The 25,845-nt window shown below is 35.5% G+C and overlaps 1 protein-coding gene across 1 annotated transcript in view; it reads left to right on the top strand.

The window, feature by feature from the left end:
- The window catches only part of SLC7A11 (solute carrier family 7 member 11), an 86,956-nt gene that overhangs the window by 28,582 nt on the left and 32,529 nt on the right, over window positions 1-25,845 (top strand). The window contains exon 6 of the mRNA XM_027567367.1: window positions 4,038-4,082. Within this exon, the coding sequence (XP_027423168.1) occupies window positions 4,038-4,082 (45 nt within the window). The remainder of the gene's footprint in view (window positions 1-4,037; window positions 4,083-25,845) is intronic.

Genomic DNA, 25,845 nt, shown 5'->3' with positions numbered 1-25,845 from the left:
ACTTAACCACCCACGGTGTAAGTAAAAGCAGCGAGACCCTTGTTGTCTGGGAGGCCTTGTTCGTTTAGCAAGTCACCACCTACCCATTGAATAGGAAACAGGCTCGGCTAGACCTTGGATGCGAATAGAGCAGGCTGTTGGGGTATGAGGAGTGCTGGGCCTTTTTAGAATGATGAAAACTCCTTCACAGAAACATGATTGGGGGAAAGAAATCATTAACCCAGCCAGGTCACAGAGGTGGGTCAGAACAACTTTAATATTATTGCCAACGTCTGCATTAGGAGAAATATGTCAGTCTCCCTGTGGCCCAGGGGAACTCAACCAATTTCAGTCCCATATCCTGATCCAAAGCTAAATATTGCTTGGTGGGAATTTTTTTTTTTTTTTTTTTTGAACCGTGTGATAGGAAATAGTTTTTCATTGTGTGTGTGTGTGTGTTTTCCCTTTAAATCGTATCCTCAGGGGATTTAGTCTTCTAAAGCATCTGCTGGGATTATTTTCTAGCATTGTGTGAAATCTAATCTAAAGAATAAGCTTTATTTTTAAAATAATTCATAGTTGGGTATTAGAATGCATGGCTAGCTTTGCGGTGCCTTTTATACGCAATCATGGAAAAGCTGGAACAATAGATCTTGTGAACATTCTCTAGAGAACTTGAGTAGATGTATAGAGAACGCTACGGATGCGTGACTGGAGACTAGGAGAGCATAAAGGTATATTTCCCACAGGATGTGAATGTTTGGACCAAAATAAGAAGCTTTCTCCTTCCCACCCTGCTACCATGTCCCAAGTCCTTTCCTTTTCTCTATGGAAAATATTTGAAATTGGGTTCTTTTTTCATAAATATTTCCTTTCTTTCCTTAACGTTGTTGGAAAAAGACCAGTTTCTAAAACAACTGTTTAGAAGGAACTGGCTATTTTTGAAGTGAGAGGCCTGGAAAGATTTCTAAGTGTGTGTGTGTGGTTTTTGTGTGAGTTTTTTTTTTTCTCCCTCCTTGGATTTTGTTTTGTTCATTTTCTTCTTGTACTTCCCATTGCCTTGGGCTTATAACAAACACATCAAATCCCTCAGAGTGCATATTCCAGATATAAGTATTGATTTTTGCTTGCCTTCCTGGTATAACTACAACCTCTATTTTTAGAAAATTACTTTCTAGTCATTAAAAAATATCCTTGGCTGCTAACCTTTTAGATCACCTCTGCTTCACATATAGTCCTTAAAATATCAGACACCTTAACTTTATTAAAATATAAACTGAATCATATTAAAATTTTTAAGAGTTTGAGAAAAAATCGATATGAATTGACAGCATCCTATCTAGCAGATAGAACGGAACTCCAGGGAGCTGTACAAAAGAGAAAGCTTTTTATAGGCTGAAAGGGTGGGAACAAAAAAGTTATACTAAGCTAAAAAACAGGTTGATTATTATGGAGTTATTTTCATTTAGGGGCTAGCAAGAGTCTACCAGGCAGAATACTTAAATAATGCAATTCCTAACTGACTGGTTTTGGATTCCATTTCTGGGAGGTGTGAGACTTTAACTGAATTATGTTTTGGTTTGGTGGCATGAGGCTTAAGCATAAACGACTCCATTTTGGGCCTGTTGTCTTGGCTTTCTTCAACTATGAGCATCAAGTGCCTGCTTGTGAATAAAGATGGAATAAGACAGGTTTTCTTATCTTTGTTTTAAGTTATGAGATACTTTAAGTATGTTAAAGGCTGATGGACTATATTCTAGTCACTTGGTTTTAGATTATATAGAGAATTTGTTCCTATTGACCAGTGCTTCTGTGGACCTATGTTATGGCTATTTTATCTTCTAAGGAATAATAAGAACACGGAAGAGTACAATGAAAATATGACTTTTTCACTTTGTGGACATTTTCTAAGCCTCTACAATGAAGAAATGGAAAGGTCTTTGTCCTTATATGTCTAGCTCTATTCATTATGATCCCTTAGTTTCCCCATCTTCACGATTTGGTTATCTATGTGTGCATATCTGAGGGGTCTGCTGCATCTTGGAACCTTGAAAGAGAACTTTAAGGGCTTTAAAGGGTCTCCAGCAGTCCTTTTAGACTGGAAAAAGAAGTCAAGGATGCGAGGCAGCCACCATTCCTGGGTGGGATAAGGAGAGTTGTAAAGTGAAGGAAAGGAATCTGAATTTTTCTTGGGCCATAAGTTTAGGGTAATATTTGCAACCCTGTGGGGCTAGAAAGTGAAATATCATGTGTCTAGAATGCTTCTTGTCATGTAAGAGATGACAGAAGTGTTCAGGTCTTGGGGGAAATATTCAAAATGTTATGTTCTTTCGTATCAGCCTATAGTGTATTGACTAACAATGGACCTAAAATTAGCTGCCTAAATATACAAAAAAATTGGCAACTTCATAGTTACTATTATGCATAAGGCATATTTACCTCATGTTGTTCTTATAGTTGCTTTATGACTTGAGATTATTTGGATGGGATGCATATTGGAAAACTGAATTGAAAGGAAGAAGTGCAAATTGCAAATTGCAATTTAAAAGTGCAAATCTTTTATCCCATTTTTTATTTCCTATTTGCCTCAGTGTTCATATCTAGTAAGCCAATTCCCTAAAACTGAGAAATGTTATTATCATACTTCTATTTTCCTACAAGTTTTTATTGACCTGTCACCCCTACTGAAATCTAGATTCCCAGAAGCCAGAGGGCATCTTGTCCTTACACTCTATTCTCTCTCCCTGGGCACCCTTTGTACTGCAGAATACCTATCTGTAGCTCATATCTCTGTGCATGTAGAGCTTTACCACACTCACATGTGTATGTGTTATACTCCACCTGGAATGTCCTTATGTCATTTCACCAGGGCTAATAGTTAAGCATTTTTGAAGCCTCAACTTGGGTGATGCCTCCTCTCAAAAGCTTTCTATGCCCTGCCAGTCTGGTTTTGACCTCACCCCTGGCTCCTGGTAACCTGGACGTGCTCTAGCATTGCCCACTGTGTCGTTATATCCACAATGGACCATTCTATGAACAATGAGCTCTTTAAGGAGAGGGATTATAGATTTCCTACTTTTATTTCCCCAGTGACTAACACATAATAATCTCATATATTGCTGGAATGCAATTAGGAATCCAAAAATGGTAAAAAAAAAAAAAAAAAATAAATAAATAATAATAATGTAATAATAAACATGTACCTACCCTATGATCCAGTGATCATATTCTGAGTATATGCACAAGAGAAATGATTGTATGGTCCCCAAAAGGACATGCACAAGCATATTTATGGTATCCATATTCATAATAGCTATAATTGTAAATAATTCAAATACCCATCAGTGGTAGGCTGTATTGGTGTTACATTCATACAATGAAAAGCAAAAATAAAGAATGATGAAATATTGCTAAATACAATAACATGGATGAGAGCCAACAGATATAAAGTCCAGCAAAAAAAAAAAAAAAACCAGACACAAAGGAATATTGTATAATAGTTATACAAGCAGATATTATTAGTCTATTGTATTGAGATGAGCAAAACTAATCTATAGTGATAGAAATCAGAATAGTGGTTGCCTTTATGGGAGGATGAAAGAGATGATTGCAAAGGGCCTTGAGGGAACCCTCTAGGGTACTGGAAATGTTTTATGTTTTGATCTTTGTTTTGGTTGTGTAGGTGTATAAATAAATAAAAATTTATCAATATATGTTGAGATTTGTTTGCTGTTTATACATTATACATATTTACACATTTACTGTTTACATACTGTTTACATGTTTATACATTAAGATTTGTTCACTGTTCACTAATCAGTTTGCTGTTCATGTTATACCGCCATAAAAAAATTAAGAAATAGAAAAGAACTCCATAAATAATGTTTAATAGAAAAAATAAAATGCGGGAGCATTTAGTGTTGGAGAATTTCATCTTAGGTTATTTGTTTATAAAATTTTTATAATTCTGAGTTTGATTATAAATATTTAAAATGTGAAACTTTGGATAGTGATCATAAAGTTTATTAATGGTTTGTACTTTATGTATGTCTTTTTAGGTTTTATCTCAACTTTGTTACTGAAGAAGTAGAAAATCCTGAAAAGTAAGTAGTTATATTTACTGTGAAATATTCATAAGGAATAAAATGTAAGGTTATATGGTTAAAAAGTGGACCTAAAGAAGGAATTCAGCAGGGGCTAATTAGCTTTCTCATCATCATCATCAGTGTCTTGGGCAGTAAAATGTACTTGATTTTATCATAAGTTAGATGTAAATAACTTTATTGTGTATTCTACATCCAATATTTAAATTGTCTGATTACCTGAAAGCATAAAAGAATAGATTTATATTTTAGGTAATTCATTTCTTAAAAATATACATACAACTTAAAATGGACTCTTGGCTGCTCACAAATGTTCCGTAATTTGTGAACTCCAAAACTTGAGTATTTCTAGGATTCATGTGAATTTTTTTCATAACTATCCAACTAAGGAGAATGATGTAATTAATGAACAAGTAGTTATGAAAGCCTGTAAATAGCTGTAGAATATCATAGGAACTTGTAAATTTGAGAAGCTGGACGACTACTTTTACTTTTTGTTGTTGATAAAAATCCTTTTATAATTAGGTGGCATGATGGTTTATATATGTTCCAAAATGAATTATTTTTAATCTAGAACTTTGAAAAATGAATTTTTATGATTTGTATAAAAAATGGACTTTATACAGGAAAATCACATAATCTATGGCCAGAAAGTCAAAAGAAGGACAATTGAAGTAGTACAGTGTAAGATAAAGACAGAATTTTGAAGCTATTTAATCCATCTGACTTTTATTAAATATCTACCATGTTCCAACTATTGAGCATCATCTTACATGATGAATAAGACTTGCATTCAAGATTTTATTGTCTAGTCATTGAGTCAAATATGTAATCAAATAACTGTAACATGGTGTGATTGGTACCACAGTAGATTATTTTCTCAGTCTCACAGAGATGAAAGGAGGAAATATTATCTAGAGAGATGTTGCTTATACAGAGACTCAGATGATGAGTAGGTGATTCTTGTTGTTTAGTTAAGTTGTGTCCGACTCCTTTGTGACCTCATGGACTGTAGCCCACCAGGCTCCTCTGTCCATGGAATTCTCCAGGCAAAAATAGTGGAGTGGGTTACCATTTCCTTCTCCAGGGGATCTTCCAGACCTGGGGATTGAACTCATGTCTCCTGCATTGGCGGGCATATTCTTTACCACTGAGCCACCAGAGAAGCCCCAGGTGTTCCTTAGGTAATAAAGGAGAGAGAGAAAAGAAGATAAAGGGAGAGGAAGGGACAGACTTTGAAGAAAGGGAAACAAGCACGAAGGTGAGTCAGTATGAAGTAACCTGGACTTCAGAGAACATGCCTAAGGGTTGACAATTCAAATGAAGGTAGACTAAAGTTCTGGCGGCAAGTATATTAGAAGCTGATTAAATCTGGCCAAATACCAGAGTTGTCAGAATTTTGGACACATAAACCAGCATGTGTGAATGCTAAGTCAGTTAGTTATGTCTGACTCTGCAACTCTATGGACTGTATGTAGCCTGACAGGCTTCTCTGTCCATGGGATTCTCCAGGCAAGAATACTGGAGTGGGTTGCCATGCCCTTCTCCAGGGGATATTCCCGACCCAGCAATTGAGGTTAAAACAGTATTTCATACTATCTGATGTAACCTTTATGCAAATTACTTTATGCAAATTTAAACATGTGAAAAGGTTCTTTTATTGAGAAATATAAATTTATAGCAATCTTTTTATCTTTTAACTAGAACTGTGGTTGAGAACATATATTTACCAGAAACTAGTTTTTCTAGCATTACTCTGAAATGATAAACTACATTTTGACTCTAAATCTATTGATTACAGAGATAAATAGGTTGCTCTGTTGTTTTTTTTTTAAATAATTCATGTGTAAGTAGCAATGTGGAGAAAAGACTTCTCTTACTAGGTTTCATGTAAAGTATTTATTGAATTTGCTTTGTGTGAAAGAGATAGCTGTGGTTTATGGCTGTCTCTTAAGTCTAAAAACATTTTAAGAGACCTATTGCTAAAATCCATTATCAGAGATAATTTCTTCTGAAAACAAGGGCAAACTGTCGGTTTGGATGTGAACCCATAATATAACATTTATGACATGGTACCTCAGTGGCATGGAGATAATTCATATTCTTTTTTAATGTTATTTAATAATTTAAGCATAGGTTTTGTTTTCAATGTATACAATAATACTATTGTGCATATTAAGCATATCAAGACTATGCCATTATTAGCTTGATCTGAATTTTTGATGTATTCTGTCAGAGAGATGCCAGTCAAGGATTCTCTTTCTCCCCTTTTCTTTTTCTTAAAGAGCCTTAGTTTCACACATAGATAATGTCCACGATCAATAGATATACAAATACTAAAGAACTTTGATGTATTGGTTCAATGATTTTCCATCATCATCATTGTTGCAAAGAGATTTCCTCATCTCAAAAAGTAATCATAATAATAGTATGTGCCTTATTGGATTGTAGTAATGAGTTGATATGTATAAAGAATGTAGATTAGTGACTGTTATTTTGATCTCTACACAATTGGTTGTTGCTAATACTTTTATATTCTTACTTTTGGAACAAGGTAAAATGTTACTCCCATAAGAATGTTTTCTAGTTTTCAATGTCCTAAGCAATTCTTTTTTTCTGGTGTTTTTGAAGGAAATACAAAAACATTATTTCATACCATATTGAAACTTGTATAAGACTAAGGTTGTTATCACTGGTTACATTGGATGAAATGTTGTCTTTTATTGCAAATTATGATTCTGCAAATTTCATTAACTCTTACTAGAATATTTTTAATTTAAAATTATATTTTAAGCTCTTAAACTAAGGAACTTTTCAGGAAAGAGTACAGATCCCTAGATTTTTAGTTTAAGATGATGAGTAACTGCCAAGACTTCAGCTGAAGAAAGAAACCTCTGATTTCTTTCTGTTCTTTTATGTTAGGTACTCAGATATTCCATTTTTTTGCATGGAAGATTCTTTGTAAAACTCAGACAACACATTTATTTTCTCAGAATCAGAATATGAGAAGTTTGCAGAATCCCCTTAATAAAAAGTACTATGGAAAGTACCTAATGGAAAGTATTAATTTGTAATATGTATTTATCAACCAATATTCAATGCATTAATTTTAAAAATAATAATCCTCTGAAATGTTGACAGTTAATCCAAGTCTTTTAAAACTCATAATTGTTTTAAAAAAACAGACTGCTTTGGGAAATATTGATGGTTGAATATAGAGAACAGATGGTAAAATTATGCAGACCTTGTCCGGCTGTGTAATTTGTATTATTTTGTAGGGAGACACAGCTCTCAAATACCTTTAGTTACAAGGGAGAATAATTATTATTCCATCTCCTTTGTGACGTGCCAAGATAAATGTGCTTCCCAATCAGTCAGGGGTGCATGTGTCCAGGTGTGCTGTAATGGGCACCATTCTGGCAGCTGGTGAAATGAATCATCAGCTGGAGATACAATACTTTTTACTATCCTTTTCCACCTGGGCAGTATAATTTCCCTAAAATTGTGACCTGATAGAAAAAGAGATCATTAATTTAGATCAGTGAAAGTAGTGATGTGGTTTAAAATATACAGAATGTAGAATAAGGTTTCATGATCACAATTAGTTACCCTTTACATATAATTTAATTTCAGTGGAAATCTTTCAAATTAACTAACATTGCTCTATGGAATAATTTCTGAACTGCTATTATGACTATGACTTATAGAACAGTTCCTTAATGTAGCAAATGAGAGATACACTGGGAAATTAATGGAATATTAATAATGGAATCCAAATAGCTCATGACTTCTTTCTTAAGTCTCATCTATTCTTTAAAGCTTATAAAACACTAAAATTTGGGGCAAAATTCCTGTTATATGATTATATTTGTAGTGTTAAAAAATGTTCCCATGGTGTTTCTTATAATTTATATTTTCTTCTCTAAAAGTGGCTTTGGATCTATGGAAGGAGTTATTGTTTCAGATCAGATCAGATCAGTCGCTCAGTCGTGTCCGACTCTTTGCGACCCCATGAATCGCAGCACGCCAGGCCTCCCTGTCCATCACCAACTCCCGGAGTTCACTCAGACTCACGTCCATCGAGTCAGTGATGCCATCCAGCCATCTCATCCTCTGTCGTCCCCTCCTCCTCCTGCCCCCAATCCCTCCCAGCATCAGGGTCTTTTTCAATGAATCAACTCTTTGCATGAGGTGGCCAAAGTACTGGAGTTTCAGCTTTAGCATCATTCCTTCCAAAGAAATCCCAGGGCCGATCTCCTTCAGAATGGACTGGTTGGATCTCCTTGCAGTCCAAGGGACTCTCAAGAGTCTTCTCTAACACCACAGTTCAAAAGCATCAATTTTTCAGCACTCAGCCTTCTTCACAGTCCAACTCTCACATCCATACATGACCACAGGAAAAATCATAGCCTTGACTAGATGAACCTTTGTTGGCAAAGTGATGTCTCTGCTTTTGAATATGCTGTCTAGGTTGGTCATAACTTTCCTTCCAAGGAGTAAGCGTTTTTTAATTTCATGGCTGCAGTCACCATCTGTAGTGATTCTGGAGCCCAGAAAAATAAAGTCTGACACTGTTTCCACTGTTTCCCCATCTATTTCCCATGAAGTGATGGGACCAGATGCCATGATCTTCGTTTTCTGAATGTTGAGCTTTAAGCCAACTTTCACTCTCCACTTTCACTTTCATCAAGAGGCTTTTGAGTTCCTCTTCACTTTCTGCCATAAGGGTTGGTGTCATCTGCATATCTGAGGTTATTGATATTTCTCCCGGTAATCTTGATTCCAGCTTGTGTTTCTTCCAGTCCAGCGTTTCTCATGATGTATTCTGCATATAAGTTAAATAAACAGGGTGACAATATACAGCCTTGACGAACTCCTTTTCCTATTTGGAACCAGTCTGTTGTTCCATGTCCAGTTCTAACTGTTGCTTCCTGACCTGCATACAAATTTCTCAAGAGGCAGATCAGGTGGTCTGGTATTCCCATCTTTAGGAGTTATTAAATATTCACTGTGAAAACACAGTGAATATCATTAAAATTTTGTAGTAATATAAAATTATTTCATTTAATAATTATTTATAGCATGGTAACTGGCTCCCCAAACAATAAATATTAGAGTAAGAATCATATTTTGAGGAGCACAAATGTCTAAAGTTTGGACCATTAAGGTGATATATAGTCCCAAGGAATATCTGAATTTTAAAATGATATTTCCCCCCAAAATGAAGTGTGCAATAGTAATAATTGTTAATGTGTATAGTTGTTCTTAAAAGTCAAAATGTTTTTATTTGAAAATATAATGAGTTTTTGCTTCATGACATTACTTTTCTGGCAACTGTGCAATCTATCATTGTTCAAAAAGTTACATGGTGCAAAGAACATATCGTTGAGATGTATAATGTTTGTAATCCTGCTTTCAGATGGATAAATCATGTCTTGTGTTGATGAAAGCCAAGAAATGGATTGCTTTAGTTTGACCTTGGGGGTCTGAGATTAGTCAGTCTGTCTATTAGACTTGTTCCAGTGTTCTTCTCACTTCATTTATTCCTTCTGTTCTGAAGAGTTGGAAATAGTGGACTTGGAGAAAGTCAGTAAGCCTTGATATCATCTGTCATTACTGAAGAGCAGGCTATCAACATGCTATGATTAATCAGCTTTAATAGAAGGTTTAAATAATCAGAGTGTCAAGTTTAATTAATACTTTGCCTGCTTTCAATTTGTATGAATTGATGCCTGAAAGTCATCACACCTTATACCAATGATAATTTAGAAGAGGAGAAATTTGGTTTGGGAAAAATGCCCAAAGACCTTTAAGGTCCTGGGATCGATCAGAGTGGTTCATAAATGGTCCATAACCATGTTATTTACATTCAGTTCAAATGATGCAGTCTTAAATTCTTAGTATGTATGTTTTTATCCTTATTGATTTGTAGTAAGCCAGAGTAAAGGCATTTGTTAATAATATTTTATGATTTTATATGCCTATTGCTTATAGGACATACGAAACTGTTAATATGATTAAAGTCATGGTAAAACAACGCAATTTAAAAATTGTCCAAATATGCTGAAGCAAAATTGCATGACAAAACATTAAAAGTTGACTTGAAATCTTTTGTCTTGCATTTTGGCATTTAAAGGATGTAATTTTCTATGAAAGACAAGTCTTCTTAAATGCTTTCTAGCTTTCTAATGCAATAGTTGCTAGAAAATAGCATATAGTGTATATATGCACAGATTATAGTAATATTGTTTTGTGATCTTTTTAACAGTAAAAAGTAATATTGTTTTCATTCTTAGAGTATTCCCAAGGTGTCTTTTATAAATACTTAAATGTTATATGCTCTTAAGGTATGTAAACTAATTTTCACAGAAAATTACCTCACTATAGGTAAATGTATCTAGAAAAATACGGATTATTAAGCAGAATTAATTTGTAAAAGTCTTTGCCACATGAACTTCTTAGACATGATGTCTCCTAATGAAGCTAATTTGTAAAATTGAGTTTATACCCAAGTTTACAAAGATTTCTTTGGCAAAATGAGGCATCTCTTTATTAATGGCAATAAAGCATTGCTAGGATTATTTTAATATGTGACAGTGTTTCTCTTCAATTGTTGAAATAATTGAAACCTAAATTGAAATCATTCTACTTTATGTATTTCTTCTGGAAATATATATAAAAAGTTTGGCAGATGTATTTTTAACTATTTTCAGAGTAGGAGGATAATTATGCTGGTTGAGCCACTGAGGCAGACAAAAGATCAGGATTTGTACAAATGACACAGAGAAGAGATGATTCTGTGTTCAGAGAACAAGGTCACCAAGTTACTCCTCTTTGCCTTTGTGCGGTCTAAAAATTTCTCTCTAATGGAACATGAGGTTGATGTACCCTGCGATCACAATTTTCGCATTTCTCAGCTTCACATATGCATAAATTTGGCTCAAACACAGTTTGTTCATGTAAGGCTAAAGTGTCAAATAAGTGGTGCAGAAATTACAGGATTATGTTATAATATTTTATCAAGCAGTAATCAAAGAAGACAGATATTAATCCTTCATGTGCTTTGTGGAAGATATTTAGAATATTTTAATTTTTAGGATTCGAACCCTATTATGAGGCAAAAATCTGAAGGTGAATGCTTTTGACTGTTTTATGTCCTTTCAATTTAGTTGTCTCTAAATTTGAATTTTAATTTTTTTGAAGTTTATGTTTTGAGTCTAAATCCATAAACATATGTTTTAGGAACAATAGTGTTGGTTCTACCCCATGTTTCTGTTCCCATTAATTATATGTAAAACAAGAGACCGCAAGTGGTATGATGAATAGAATCAAAGAATTTCAGAACTGGAGGGGGACTTTGCATGCTGTCTAATCTAACGCTTTACCAAATATGAATCTCCTCCATATCTTTAAACAGATAAAATTCATATAAGAAACATTGGGAAACTTACTGTAGCCTTTTTGAACTGGGGTACCAATATTTTTTACTTGCATCTGTTGATTATCAACATGCTAATTTCTATAAGCATTTTAAACATTGATAAATTGGCTGGCTGGCATAAATAGGGTGGATCAAATGTCTTGACTTTATTAGGTACAACAAGAATGTCCTTTGGGGGCTTCCCTGGTGGCTCAAGACAGTAAAGAATTTACCAGCAATGCAGGGAGACCCAGGTTTGATCCCCAGATCAGAAGTGCCCCCTAGAGTAGGAAATGATAACCCACTTCAGTATTCTTGCCTGAAGAATTCTATGGACAGAGGAGCCTGGCGGGCACCTGTCCATGGGGTCGTATAGTCGGACATGACTAAGTCACCAACACTTTCAAATGTCATTTAATTCCTCAAACCCTAGATGTTGCAGAGTTAGAATCCTCTTATCTGAAAGGAAATACCTTCCGCAATTAGAAGTAATGTTGGTCATTAGATTGTCTCCTTCTTTTGAGTTCATCACTGTAGGAGCTCCCATCATCAGTATTCTGCTTTATGCAGATAAGCTACCCTTCTCTATGCCTGGATTTGAAAATCAATGATTGTACTCAAAAGATGGCTCATAACTAAATCTTACATTCTGGATTATACTAGGTAAAAACTTATTAGAACACTAATATCTAGTTCTTGAACTGCTGCTTGGTATTCATTTATTCGTTAAACAGAGTTTAAGATTCTCACAAAATAGATGGATATCCCATATTGTTTATCATGGGAAGAAATAAGATGTGAGTAGGCCACTAGCTGTGTGCTTGCCATGCCCTGAAATAATTTTGACAATTTTGTTCTAGTCGTATTCAAACATTGACTCAGCTTATCGATCTACTCAGGAAAATGAGCAACTTTTGAATCTGTATAGGTGTAAGCTAAAAATGTATTCCAATAATGTAAACATCTAAAATGAACCCAGTAGAGTTGAGACTTTCCAGTTAAGCAACATTTCCTTCAGTTTTATGAACTATAAAAATATTTACTTACTGAATCTTTGAAAATAGCATTTGCTCAGGGAATAAAAATTCTAATGCTGTCTCCTCTTAATGAGATGTTTCACCTTGGTCAGACCTCTAAATTTCTTCTGAATCTTTATTAACCCCCCTTTAAATAGAGGGTATTAATCCCTATATTGCGGTTCCCATGGGGTTGTAAGGATAAAATATGTGAAAATAAAAAAATGTTAAAGAGCCTGACAAGTAATATACAAATACCATCTGCAACTCAAACCTATGTTCTTCAAAGATTAGAATATTTAATAATCTTTGGAAAAAATTAGAGGATTCGCATAATTGTTTTATGAACAAAGGTGCCTTTTCAACACACATGACCTATTAATCAGCTTGGAAAGTTGTTCTGCACCATCAGCAAAGTGCCCAATTATTAGTAGTTAAAGGGTTCAGAAGATGATGAGAACTGCTTTTTATTTAATAGTTTCTAACCTCCCTCAGGTGGTAATAAGCTCATGCATCTTAATCAGAATGAATTTCTTGGCAGGTTTTTTTTTTTTTTTTTTCTGTCTGAACCAAATATTTGCACACCCACACCCATACTGTCCTCATCACTCCACTGGCCAATGGTGCTGCCATAATGGATGGACTATTTGTATTTCCAGTGCAGTCACCTATTTTTAGGTTCCCTCTCTTCCCAAGAAACTCCTTTATGAAATCTGACAAACAGGTTCTTGATCTGAGTGGCTGGTATCATGTGCTGAAATTTTTATTTCCAGAGAGGAAACTACAGAATTGACACAAAATAGAACACAAGTACTAGTTTAGCCCTGAAAGGTGTGTATGTATGTGTGTGAATGTTCACCTAATTTAAAAATGCATTATTGAAAATATGATACTTGTTATCTAAGTAATAGATGGATTACTTCAGGGTAACACTTCACTATTTTTAACAATATAATGTGTCTTATTTCCATTCTTCAGTTGAAAAAGCACATAGAAGTGAATTAACGTCTCGTGGCCATGTAATTAGTACATGAGAAGACTAGGATTATAATCCATGTTTGATATAATAATGGACTATTTCTCTGGCTCCAGAACTTTTCTTTTCTTTTCTTTTTTTTTAAATTCAAGTATAGTTGATTTACAGTGCTGTGTTAGTTTCTGGTATACAGCAAAAGTGATTCAGTTATATAAGTATACATATATGTAATTCTTTTTTAATATTCTTTTCATTATGGTTTATTACAGAAAATTGTATACAGTTCCCTGTGCTATACAGTAGGACCTTGTTGTTTATCCATTCTATATATAATAGTTTGCATCTACTAGTCCCAAACTCTTAATTCACCTCTCTCCTCCCCCTTCCCCCTTGACAAGCACATATCTATTTCTTAAGTCTGTGAGTCTATTCCACAGGTAGACTCATTTGAGTCATATTTTAGATTCTGTATATAAGCGATATCCTGGTATTTTTCTCTTTCTGTCTTACTTTGCTTAGTATTATAATCTCTAGGTCCATCCATCAGAGTTCTTCTCAAATGCCAGCTCTTCTCCTTGGAGGCAAAACAGATGTGACCCATGGGTATGCAGGGTGATGGTGTAATGCCTGACTAAGGATGTAACTTGGCTCTGAAAGAGGAAGTTTAGAGAAGGGCAGAACCTGGAAGGCTAGAATAGAGAAGTGAGGGCATCTCTGATAGCAGATGGGCATAGGGTTTTAGGGAATATTGTGTGGACTCCTTTAGCTAAAGTAAAGGGTTGTGAAGATGAATAAGAAGACCCAGTGGTAGTTAATATGTGGGTGCTGGCGTGAGGTGAGCTTTATCCTCCATTACAAAAATTTAGGACCTGATCTAGGAGCCCTATGGGATGGGGTGGGTAGGGGTATGTTGAATGTTTTTGGTGTACATGAAGCAGTGATCGGGGAGGATGACCCTGGTGGCATGTTCAGTGGATTTTCTTTTTGTGACATATATACAGTTTGAAGAGAATTCCAATCGAAGAAGTCACATTTCATTCTTCTTTTATATGATTTTTTTTTTAATTGGAGTACAATTGACAACACTGGAGCTTTACAGTGTTGTTTTCATTTCTGCTGTACGTTGAAGTGAATCAGCTATATGTACCTTAGAAAAGGTAGTTGTGTCCTGGACTTGAACCATTGCTAGAGTCAGACAAGGTGAAAAAAACGTGGCAGAAAATTCTATCAAATAGCATCTTAATCTCTTTACTCCCAAGCCTAAAGATATGGACTAAACAAACTACTTAGAGAAAAAGACTGAATCAGCATAGTCTACATATAACTCTCCTGAAAATTATACAATTGTCTTTTTTAATGAAAAAAAATGGTGTCATTTATTCTCCATACCAATAAAAGAGCAACTGAGGCTAAATTAAATGAGAAGAGGGTTCATTTTAGAATACAATTTCTATTGATATGTGTTGAAACAAAGAGAATTTGATTAGGCATTAGAATGATCAAAATCAAGCTAAACAGGTTATCATTTAGCCACAATGATTTAGATATTCAGGTTGAAAAAAATCAGAGAAACCATTGCCTAAACTTGCTTCCAGTTCTATAATATAAAGATTCTCTTTTTAGATTACTGAATATATAGGAACCAATGTGGGGAAGCATATACAGCATCACAGGTCTATATTATTGGGGAAGTTGTCACATACTAGGAAGACAGATGAAATCCAGAAATCCTTAGTTAGATTTTTAAGGTCAAATAGAAATCACAATATTGTAAAATAATTATCTTTTAATTAAAAAAATAGTTGGAAAAAAAGAAATCCTGTATCAGAGTTTGGAAGTATTTAAATAAGATGGGTTTAAAAAATCTGACATTCAAACATTTGGATTCTAGGGGAAACGAGTGTAAGGAGGCAAGGAAAGTAGCAATATCAGTACAGGACAAAAGTTGGGCTGGGAGGCAGTTAGCACTGCTAGGCACAGTGAGATTCACACTGGTGTAGAAAAAGCTCTGAACTTGAAGTAAGTGATGACGAGTCTGGTTCTGGAGATACTTGATTTTGTGTCTGTAACTGCATCCTTTATCTTCTCTGAGCCTTTGATGTCTCAGTGCAAAAAAAGGAAGGGTAGAATAGCAAATCTTGAATTTTCTGCCAACTCCAGTATGTTCTGTGATTCTTATAGATGACATGCAAGTACCTAGGTTAACAAGTAGAAGGTGTCTGGGGAGCATGGCCAAGGGATGAAACTTATGAGACCTCTCTGAGGAAGAAAAAGTGTCAACTGTGACCACTTTCTAGATCACATAGTGATTGGGAGATTGGACAGGACTGAAGTGTTTGAGTTACTTTAGAAAATGGTAAGAAGTTTGGATGGACATGTAGGGGTAATAAAGCCCAACTGGCATCCACCCTCATCCCAATGTGAGAATTTATCAGACCTGAAGATTTAGGGGGAGATACAAGCTCTGAAAACTGACTCATTGGGACCACCTTAACCACAGGATCTTATGATATGTGGAGTGTGCCAAGAGGAATATAGATGTTAATACACTTGTTGGGATGATCAGTAAAATGTGATGATGAACCCTGGATCTGTTTACTAATTTTATCACATATATGATAGCTGTATTATCTTAAGTGTTAGACATTTATAATAATTAGGTTAGAATTATTGATTTATTTAGGATTGTATGCTTCCTACCTAAGGAATGAGAGTTTTTTTTGTAAAGACTTTCAAAAATGTATATTCATTCTTCTACTCAACTGTTCAGTGGGTATTCATATGCTTATCTTGCAAAGTTTTGGTGACAATCAGAAACAATATACCGATGTGTCTGACATTATTTTGGTCATAGTAGATGCTTATTTAATGATAGGCCACTTACGTTTTATTGTTGTCATCAAACACCATGTCATCAGCTCTTTTGTAATCCAGTAAGGGTTATCAGATCAGGATTTGTAAACTTGGGCAAAGTATTTTTTTTTTCTTTTGCACTACTTAATTGTTGGGTTTGCAATCCATTATGACAAGGTAAAAGACACCCTTGTTTGAAATGCTTTGCCATGGGAAGCAGAAATTATCTCAGTCTCAGAGTTAGGCTTTTCTGATCTCTGACATCGGAGGCTGTTTTTCAAAGACATGTAGTATTTCATCGGTTTTCTAAGGAGACTAGCTCATAGCTTTTAAACATCAGATGATTCTTGCAACTATTTACTCTTGTACCATGTTCTCATACCCCACTTTTAGGTATTCTTTATTCCTCTCTTAAAATTATAAACATGTGACAGATAGAAGTATCAAAAGCTTAACAATAATCATTACTGATGCAAATTTGTTGAGAATGCAGTGATGAAATACAAAGGCCACTATTTTATATGGTGTGCTGTGCTTAATTGCTCTGCTGTGTCCAACTCTTTGCAACCCTCTGGATTGTAGCCCCCAGGATCCTCTGTCCATGGGATTCCCAGGCAAGAGTACTGGAGTGGGTTGCCATTCCCTTCTCCATGACATCTTCCCAATCCAGGGATCAAACCCAGGTCTCCTGCATTGCAGGTGAATTCTTTACCATCGGAGTCACCATATATTTTATATGGTAGGATATACTATATTATATGGAAGATAATTTATGAAATTAAGTCTATGGCATAACAATCAAATATTTTATAATATGTGAAAAAGTAAAGCTTATAATACAATCATGTACCATAAAATGAGAAAGAGACTAGCGATTATAATGCATGATTTTTTTAAACTGAGTTGTTTCCAGAACCTGGTAGGTTGCCTATCACACTGAGCTTTTTATAGGCATCTGCTGTCCTAAAGTGTCTAAATCGTCTCTCCTTTGGCCTTTCATGACGTCATTTTCTCTTCTTTTCCAATATTGTACAGTCAAGGTCATTCATTCAACAATAGATCGCAAAGCATGTAATAATATTTCTAAAGGGCTAAATTATTTCAATTTTCATGTGACCTCTGTGTAAAAATAGTTCTCTACCCATTTACCTTCTTCCATTCACACATTGGCATTGTTGTGGCCCAGTTTATTAGACTAACTCACTGTCACAATTAACAACACATTGAACTTGACCTTGAAAAAATAAACCACAAAGGCCTGGGGTATTAGAACTTGAAGGAAAGTAGCCATGAAAATTTCCAACCCTTTCCTTGTAAAGATAAAACAGTTGAAGTCAGTTGTTGGATTGGTGGATTAATTTGCTTGTATTTAGGAGTTTCAGTCTTGATCCCTTTCCAGTCCTCTTTCTAAACAGGTAATGATGTTTGAATTGGAGAAGGCAGTGGCACCCCACTCCAGTACTCTTGTCTGGAAACTCCCATGGATGGAGGAGGCTGGTGGGCTGCAGTCCATGGGGGTCGCTAAGAGTCGGACATGACTGAAGCGGCAGCAGCAGCAGCAGCAGCAGCAGCAATAATGTTTGAATACAAATCTAAGAGATGGATAGGGCAAGATTGTAGCCTTAAAATTGTTAACAGTTGAGGGGAGAATATAATCATTAGGAATCACCTGTATGTCATTTGAGAAGAGAACAAAACTGCTTTTCAAATATATTAACATTTACCTACATTCGACTTTCTAAAACTGTTATTCACACACTTAATCAAAGAAGTCCCAGGCTACTTGAATTAAGTATTCTCTTCCAGGTCGTTTATTGAAGGTCTTTTAGTTGCAAAATCAAAACAGAAACTTGATGATTAGGAAATATTGAATATTAGGCCATTATAAGGAAATGGTTAGGTTTTTAAAAACTTTTCTCTAACTAATCTTTAGAGATAGACTAGTTCTTAAAAGAGCTCTGAAGTCTCTCTGAGGGGCAATATTTAATTTCCCTGCATTGATATTGTCAAACAGTCAAAATCTCACTTCCTTTATTTTGGCCTGAGGCAGGCAAAAGAGAAATTGATATAGAAGACACGATTAATTCTTTTTTTCTTCTTTGAGCCAGAAAATGACAAAAAAAATGAATGAGATAGATAGCAAAAGGAGGTCATGATTCTAAAAGACTGTTTTATAGCTGCTCGGAGTCTGATAGAGGAAAGGTTAAATGTGTTTTAAATGTATGTATTTAGCTACTGATCCTCATAATGCCATGTGATCTCGCCAGGGAGAGGGGATCCAGTGGCAAAGATGGGGGGTGGAATGGAGCTGCAAATTAAACTCAGTGATATCTCTGTCTGGGCCATGAAACTGTCTTTCTGCCAAGCCACAACCTGAACTCTGAACTGCAGCAAGGGAGAAAGCTTTCACTTGAATATGTAGGTGCTTTCAAACTGTCGAATTTATGATGCAACTCTGTGACTAAACAGAGCGGCAGTTTCCTGTTCTCTAAAAGATAGTGCTAATTCAGTTCCTACTGTTGTTATTTCTTTTTTTCAGTTAATTTTTATTGGAGCATAGTTGCCATTTCTACAGCAACTCCTCCCAGAAGTCCCCCACCTCTCAATCTGGCCTCCCCAACTTCACATGGCTACTCCAGGGGCACCCAGGAACACAAGATACCCTGTATCTCGTTCTCATAATTCTCCTAACACACCTCGTTTATTCCATTTTTAACTGGCTAGGACACAAATTTCCATATGTAGTTGTGGTCAAATGATTTAGTCAAGAGATAGAACAGAAAATTTCTTTTTATGTCTTCTGTACCCTACCAGGAAATATCAAAGTAAAACTTTATGATTTTCATAGTATTTTCAGTAACAGTCTATAGTCTCTCTCCTTTTATCTTAATAATAGATGATTATTTTAGAATATCAAAATAGGTAGAAGGAAATTAAAGTCAGCTATCATCTCATGATTAGATCAAATGTAAGTACTCATTGTTATTGATAGTTTTGTTTTGTCCCATTTGTGTGTGTATTTGTGCCATGTGTGTATTAGTAGAGGTAAATATACAGAGGCATTTTTTCATAACCCTGGCATTTTAATATGTATTTACTTGTTTGATTATATATTGGCAGTTTCTCCTGTGTCACTCATTGCTGCATCCGCAGCAGTTTGAAGAAACTATAAAGTCTTCTCTGCCATCTAGATCTGCTGTTTGTCAAGCTTAACTCTTTCTTTTATCTAGATCTATCTCACTTTTTAAATGTCATGTCGTTATTTTCCTAGATCTTTAAAATCTAATACCATTTTTAATGGTGGTATAATATTTTACTGGGTAGGTGCATCAGTATGTACTCATTTTTCTTTTAGACATTGAAAATGTTCCCAGTTTTTCTTAGTCTAATAATGTTGTTTTTATGTATTTAATATGTAAATCTTAGTACATAGTCAATGATTTTCTTAGGAAGATTGATAGAAGAGCCTTTTACTGTGCCAAAGGCAATGAAATTTTAAAAGGCCTCTTTTTGCATTACCAAGTTGCTTTCCAAAATGGGTACATATATCAATTTCCTTTCCCAATAGTGATAATAAGAACACTTAATCAGCATTGTATCATTATTTATAAAAAATCTTTGTTAAATGAAAAGCAAAAGTTAAACTTCCTTAAGTTCCAATTTCACACAAGAGGCTTAATACTTCTTCCTTGTCAGATAGCTGTGTGGATGCCACGTGGGGGCATGAATAGTCATGATTTAACATAATTCTTTGTTTATCATGGGCACTGATTCTTTATATCCTGTTTTTTTTTTTTGTAAACATTTTTTGAATTTTTCATATAAATAAATTTTTCTTTATGATTCAACTTATAGAACTTTGACTTTAAATATAGTAACTAATAAGTAAAATGTTTAAATATTTATTACATTTAAATGTGGGGCTTCCCAGGTAGCACTAGTGGTAAAGAACCTGCCTGCCAATGCAGGAGACACAGGAGATGCTGGCTAGATCCTGGGTCAGGAAGATCCCCTGGAGGAGGAAATGGCAACCCACTCCAGAATTCTGGCCTGGAGAATCCTATAGACAGAGGAGCCTGGTGGGTTACAGTCCATGGGGTTGGAAAGAATTGGACATGACTGAAGTGACTTAGCAGCAGCAGCACATTTAAATGTAACCATTTAAAAGTTTTTTCTGTATATTGCTTTTATATCATAACTGTTTCTATATCCTAGATCATTTAAATCTCACTCATGTTTTGTTTGTTTTTCCTTGATTTTTTTCCATTGAACATTTTGTCTTATCTGAAATGGATTTCTTCAAGTGTGATCCATCCAACATATCCATCTATCCTTTATTTTTCCCCAATATTCCAATATCCCATCATTTCTTGAACAGTCATATTACCTTTAGCTTATGATATTTACTTAGTTTATAACATTTACTACAGTTATTATATATTAAGCTTCTATGTCATGTACTAGGTTTTATTTCAAGGTAATCTATTCTGTTTCACTTATCTCCTCTATTGATATATCAACCAATTAATATGCAATTTTTATTATTAAAAGTTTTAATGCTTTTTTTAATTAAGAGGAAAAGGAGGCCTTAATCACTATTCTTTTTCTCTAGATAAACCAACATGAGTATAACATATTTGTATAAAGACAGTTTCTACTCTTAGCTTTCCATGCATAGGAAGAGAATCCATGCAGTACTTTGAAATTTAAAACTCATGGTTTTTCAAGTTATTTTGGTAATATTATCTCATAACTTGCACTATATAAAGATATTTTCTGCATATATGCATAGAGAAGGAAATGGCAACCCACTCCAGTATTCTTGCCTGGAATATCTCATGGACAGAGGAGCCTGGTGAGTGACAGTCCTTAGGGCTGCAAAGAGTTGAACATGACTGAGTGACTAAGCATGCCCACATTGCATATATGACTAAATTCTTTATAGTCTAGAAATTTCTTTTGCTGTGTACTATGGTTAATTTTTGGCTTATTATTTTTATTCTATTAGATTTTTAAAATGCTGACTAATTAAAATAACCTACAAGTTATCATCCAATAATATTAGTCTTAATCTTTTCCCCTTTAGCCTTTCTTTTTTTAACACCTCATCTCTACTGATAAAGCACCTTTTGTAATGATTGTCTCTGTTGCGGAATATTTTTAAACAAAATGCCAAATGCCAGAATATCAATAGAAATTTCAGTGGAAACATGCAAAAGTTATTTCTTTATGATGCTTGTAGTTGTTGAATCAACCGTGTAAGGGATTAAACATGAAAGAATGTAATTATTATGTATGTATCCAACTAGTTCAATTTATACTCCTGAGAAATAATCTTTTGCCACACAGAGTATAACCATGGCAATATACACAATTCCTAAGCAACATATATTAGAAATAATAAGTTTTTCCCTTGACATCTTTCTTATCATTGAACCAAACATCTGTGGGAAAATACTCAAATCATGTTTTTAATGCATCTCTTAGACACTTGCTACTTTTCTTACAAAATGAGAATGCAGTATTGAATTATATCATTTCTAGCACTTATTTTCTTGTGGTGGTTCCAACTCATTTGGTACAGTTCCAAATGTATGCATAGAAATCAACTCAAGACACAATCGCATTGCTCTTTCAATCCAATAGTCAATCAAGAAGCTCAGTGCTTTGACCAGAAGTGAGTCAGCTGCTATCACGTATTTAGAAGTGAGCCTTCCTCGTGCCTTTTCCCTTCCTCAGTGGTATCTTTTCAGTCTGTGATCCCTTTCCACTGGCTGCCGCCTCTAGGTTGCAAGCCCTGATCCTTTCACGGTGTGGACACCCTGTTTGTTCGCACTGCTATGTCTCTGCCAATGGTTGCCAGCTGCCGGTGCCATGCTGTGTTCATGTTTTATGGGGAAACGTTCATGTGTGGCTGCTGTGTTTGATATTAAATCTGAGATGAACTTCAGGAAACCTCCTGCTTTTTATTAAAAATGATTTTGGCTAGGGGCTGTGTTATCCTGTTCATAAATCAGGTGTTTGCAGAGATTTAATAATTTAGAATTCACGTGAGGTTTGGATGGAATAAACATTCCTTTTTTTCGTTAAAGCTGCCTCTTAACATTTTCCTCCTTTTTCCTCTTCATTGCTTCCATTTATTTATTTTTTTAAAGTCTTCTTTTGGGAGATTTGTACAGATTTATCTCATAGCTGTGAAAATAATATAAAAGGAAGAGTCAAAACGATAGCTTAGTTTGCTTGAAGTAATTTAACTTTGCTAAGTTTTTTGAGTTTTTCCATCACAATTATAAACACACTTCTAAGTATTTTAATCCCTTTATACATCCAAAGTAGTTATCTTCTCTTCTTGCTTTAATGTCTTTTAGAACATGTCCAAAAATAACAGGTTGATAAAAAGCAAATAAATAAATGAATAATAGAGGCCAAATAGTCCAGGAACTCTCCACATGTGATTACAATGTTTGTGAAAAGCAGAATTATCCTTGAGAGTGTCAGAGTCCTGACAGCTCCTCATGAAAATATTTGCACTAGAGTTTTAGAGCAAATGCTTGCAGGACACTTGATGTGCTCAGTTGAATGTTCTTAATTTCTCTGTTGAATCTGGTTAAGTGTGAAAATACAAGGATATTTGCAAAGACTTTTGGAGTTAAAAATGTTTTGTTTTCCTCACATTGAAAATAGTAGAGAATGAGGAGTACAGGGGTTGTGGAGCATACTCTGAAATAGAGAGGAGGCTTCCCTAAGGGGAGATTTCAATCCAAGCCTGACTGACTGGGGCATCATGTGAAGAATGGGAGATGTGGAGCTCCATGTCTTATCCTGTTCAAATTTTGGATTCCATAAGAGAATGAATTTTTTATTGTAGTTTATATCTTTATCACTTTACTTATAACAATGTCTAGCATAAATAAGATATTTGACAAACAGTGGTGAAGTGAATGAACTTTTTTATAAACAACTCTGATCAAATGACAATATCCTTAATAATGTTATTACAAATGTCCTAAAATTCATATAATTTAAAAAAATATATTTGTAATAACATTTTGATGAAAGCTAAAGGCAGGAAATATAAATGTCTTTGATAATATTGTCCATTTAATGTGGCATCCAGAGGTCTGACCTGATCTATAAACACTGTCTTAGAATTTGGAGAAGGGACAGACCACTTAGCCTTTAAATGCTTTTCTGTAATGGTCAGCCAGGCTGATACAATGTAGGTAGTTGTAATGTGCTGGTATTCCTGATTGAGGATAGAATCATAATCTCAAGACCCAGAAGAAGAGTTTGAAAGTCACGCCGAAGAATTGATGCTTTTGAACTGTGGTGTTGGAGAAGACTCTTGAGAGTCCCTTGGACTGCAAGGAGATCCAACCAGTCCATTCTGAAGGAGATCAGCCCTGGGATTTCTTTGGAGGGAATGATGCTAAAGCTGAAACTCCAGTACTTTGGCCATCTCATGCGAAGAGTTGACTCATTGGAAAAGACTCTGATGCTGGGAGGGATTGGGGGCAGGAGGAGAAGGGGATGACAGGATGAGATGGCTGGATGGCATCACTGACTCAATGGATGTGCGTCTGAGTGAACTCCGGGAGTTGGTGATGGACAGGGAGGCCTGGCGTGCTGCGATTCATGGGGTCGCAAAGAGTTGGACACGACTGAGCGATGACAGAACAAGGCAAAAGCAGGCATTTCCTTGGATGCTCTGATACATTAGCAAGGGCTTAGCTGAGTATTCAAAGGATTCTATTAAACAGTCTTTACAAATCAGCTTTATTTGCTAAAGTGATCAAATGATGATCTTCCAAGTGAAATGGACACTGCATTTCATTAATTCAGCACCCTCTTTAAGGAGGAAGTTTAAGCCTGAAGAGGTCCAGTGATCTTCTAGGTCCCTGCGAATGATTGGAACATGAACCAGCCTTCAGACTGGAGTCCATAGAATTTTTCATAATTCTATGAAATCAAGTTAAAAACAAACATCAAAGGCAAAACTTCAGAGAAAAGGTTTTGCATAAAGAAAGCTTACACTTGCGATGGTGTATGTACATTTTTTTCTCTTCTTGGTTATAGGAATTTGAGGATGGGGCTAAGGGAGACTATGTAAGAGAAGGGGAATTACAGGGTGGGTGAATGAGGGAACCACTTCTCTTTCTGAGGCAGGTGGCCCCTCAACCATTGCATGTTGTGTTGGACTTTGTAATACAGTGTATCCCTAAGGAGAGAGCTTGCCTGTGAATCCTTGCAATCTAAGAAAAGGCATTAGCAAATACAAGATAAAGCACAAAAGCTTATTTTTCAAAAGGTTTAACTTTTGAGCTGAAAGATAAAAGATGACGATATCCATTTCTACTGGGTATACAAGTCTTGGTAACGGGAAAGCCCAAGGAGAGCAGAGAGGAGCTTGTAGGAAGTTCTGCCATTCTGGGGGCCTTTGTGACCTTTGCAGGGAACTGTCAACTGTTCCACACAGGAGTCTTCATCATCACTTTCTTGATAATGACATATTATCTCTCTTAACTGGCAAGGTGCTTAACCTATCAGCTCTTTTTCTTCTCATCTTCGCCGTTCTCTGTAGCTCCATTAAGCTGCTGTGTCATGTTCTCTGGAGCCTGGCCTTGTGAATTTACCATTTTGATTAAAGTCAAGACATAACTATTAGCTCCCCTATCAACTTTATACCTTTCCTGCTAAGAATTTTTCCCTTAATTACCTATATGTAGGATTTGTGGCGGTGAAAAATTATTTTAACTTTTAGGATCAAATATATCCATATATGCAATCATTCATAGATAGGCAATTTATGAAACCAATTCATGTACCTTTAATAGGAAGCCAGTATTGAGTCCAAAAATTATCTAAAGACATGATTTGACTTGTAGCATCTGGAGGAATGATGTTAAAACTATTCAAAAGCACTGGATCACTTCAGTTGTGTATCAATACATAAAACAAGTAAAAGAGGACTGATCTGGTTGAAGTGAGTGAGAATAGGTTCACCTACTTACCTATTAGTTATTATATCTATGCACATATGTATGTTAAGTTGCTTTAGTAGTGCCCGACACTATGTGGGGAGAAGGCAGTGGCACCCCACTGCAGTACTCTTGCTTGGAGAATCCCATGGACGGAGGAGCCTGGTGTGCTACAGTCAGTGGTGTTTCAAAGAGTCGGACAGGACTGAGCAACTTCACTTTCACTTTTCACTTTCATGCCTTGGGGAAGGAAATGGCAACCCACTCCAGTGCTCTTGCCTGGAGAATCCCAGAAACGGAGGAGCCTGGTGGGCTGCTGTCTATGGGGTTGCACAGAGTCGGACACAACTGATGCGACTTAGCAGCAGCAGCAGCAGACACTATGAGATTCTATGAACTGTAGCCCTCCAGGCTCCTCTGTTGGATTTGATTTATGGGTTTATAGTAGGAGAAGTGTTATCAGTTCCTTCTGAGACTCATGTTAATGGCCTGAGGGAATTTTGACTCTTAATTCCCACTT

The sequence above is a fragment of the Bos indicus x Bos taurus genome, chromosome 17 (genome assembly GCF_003369695.1).
Source record: "Bos indicus x Bos taurus breed Angus x Brahman F1 hybrid chromosome 17, Bos_hybrid_MaternalHap_v2.0, whole genome shotgun sequence".
Classification (NCBI taxonomy): domain Eukaryota; kingdom Metazoa; phylum Chordata; class Mammalia; order Artiodactyla; family Bovidae; genus Bos; species Bos indicus x Bos taurus.
Note: the sequence above shows the minus strand (reverse complement) of the source record. Positions and strands in the feature narration are given on the sequence as shown.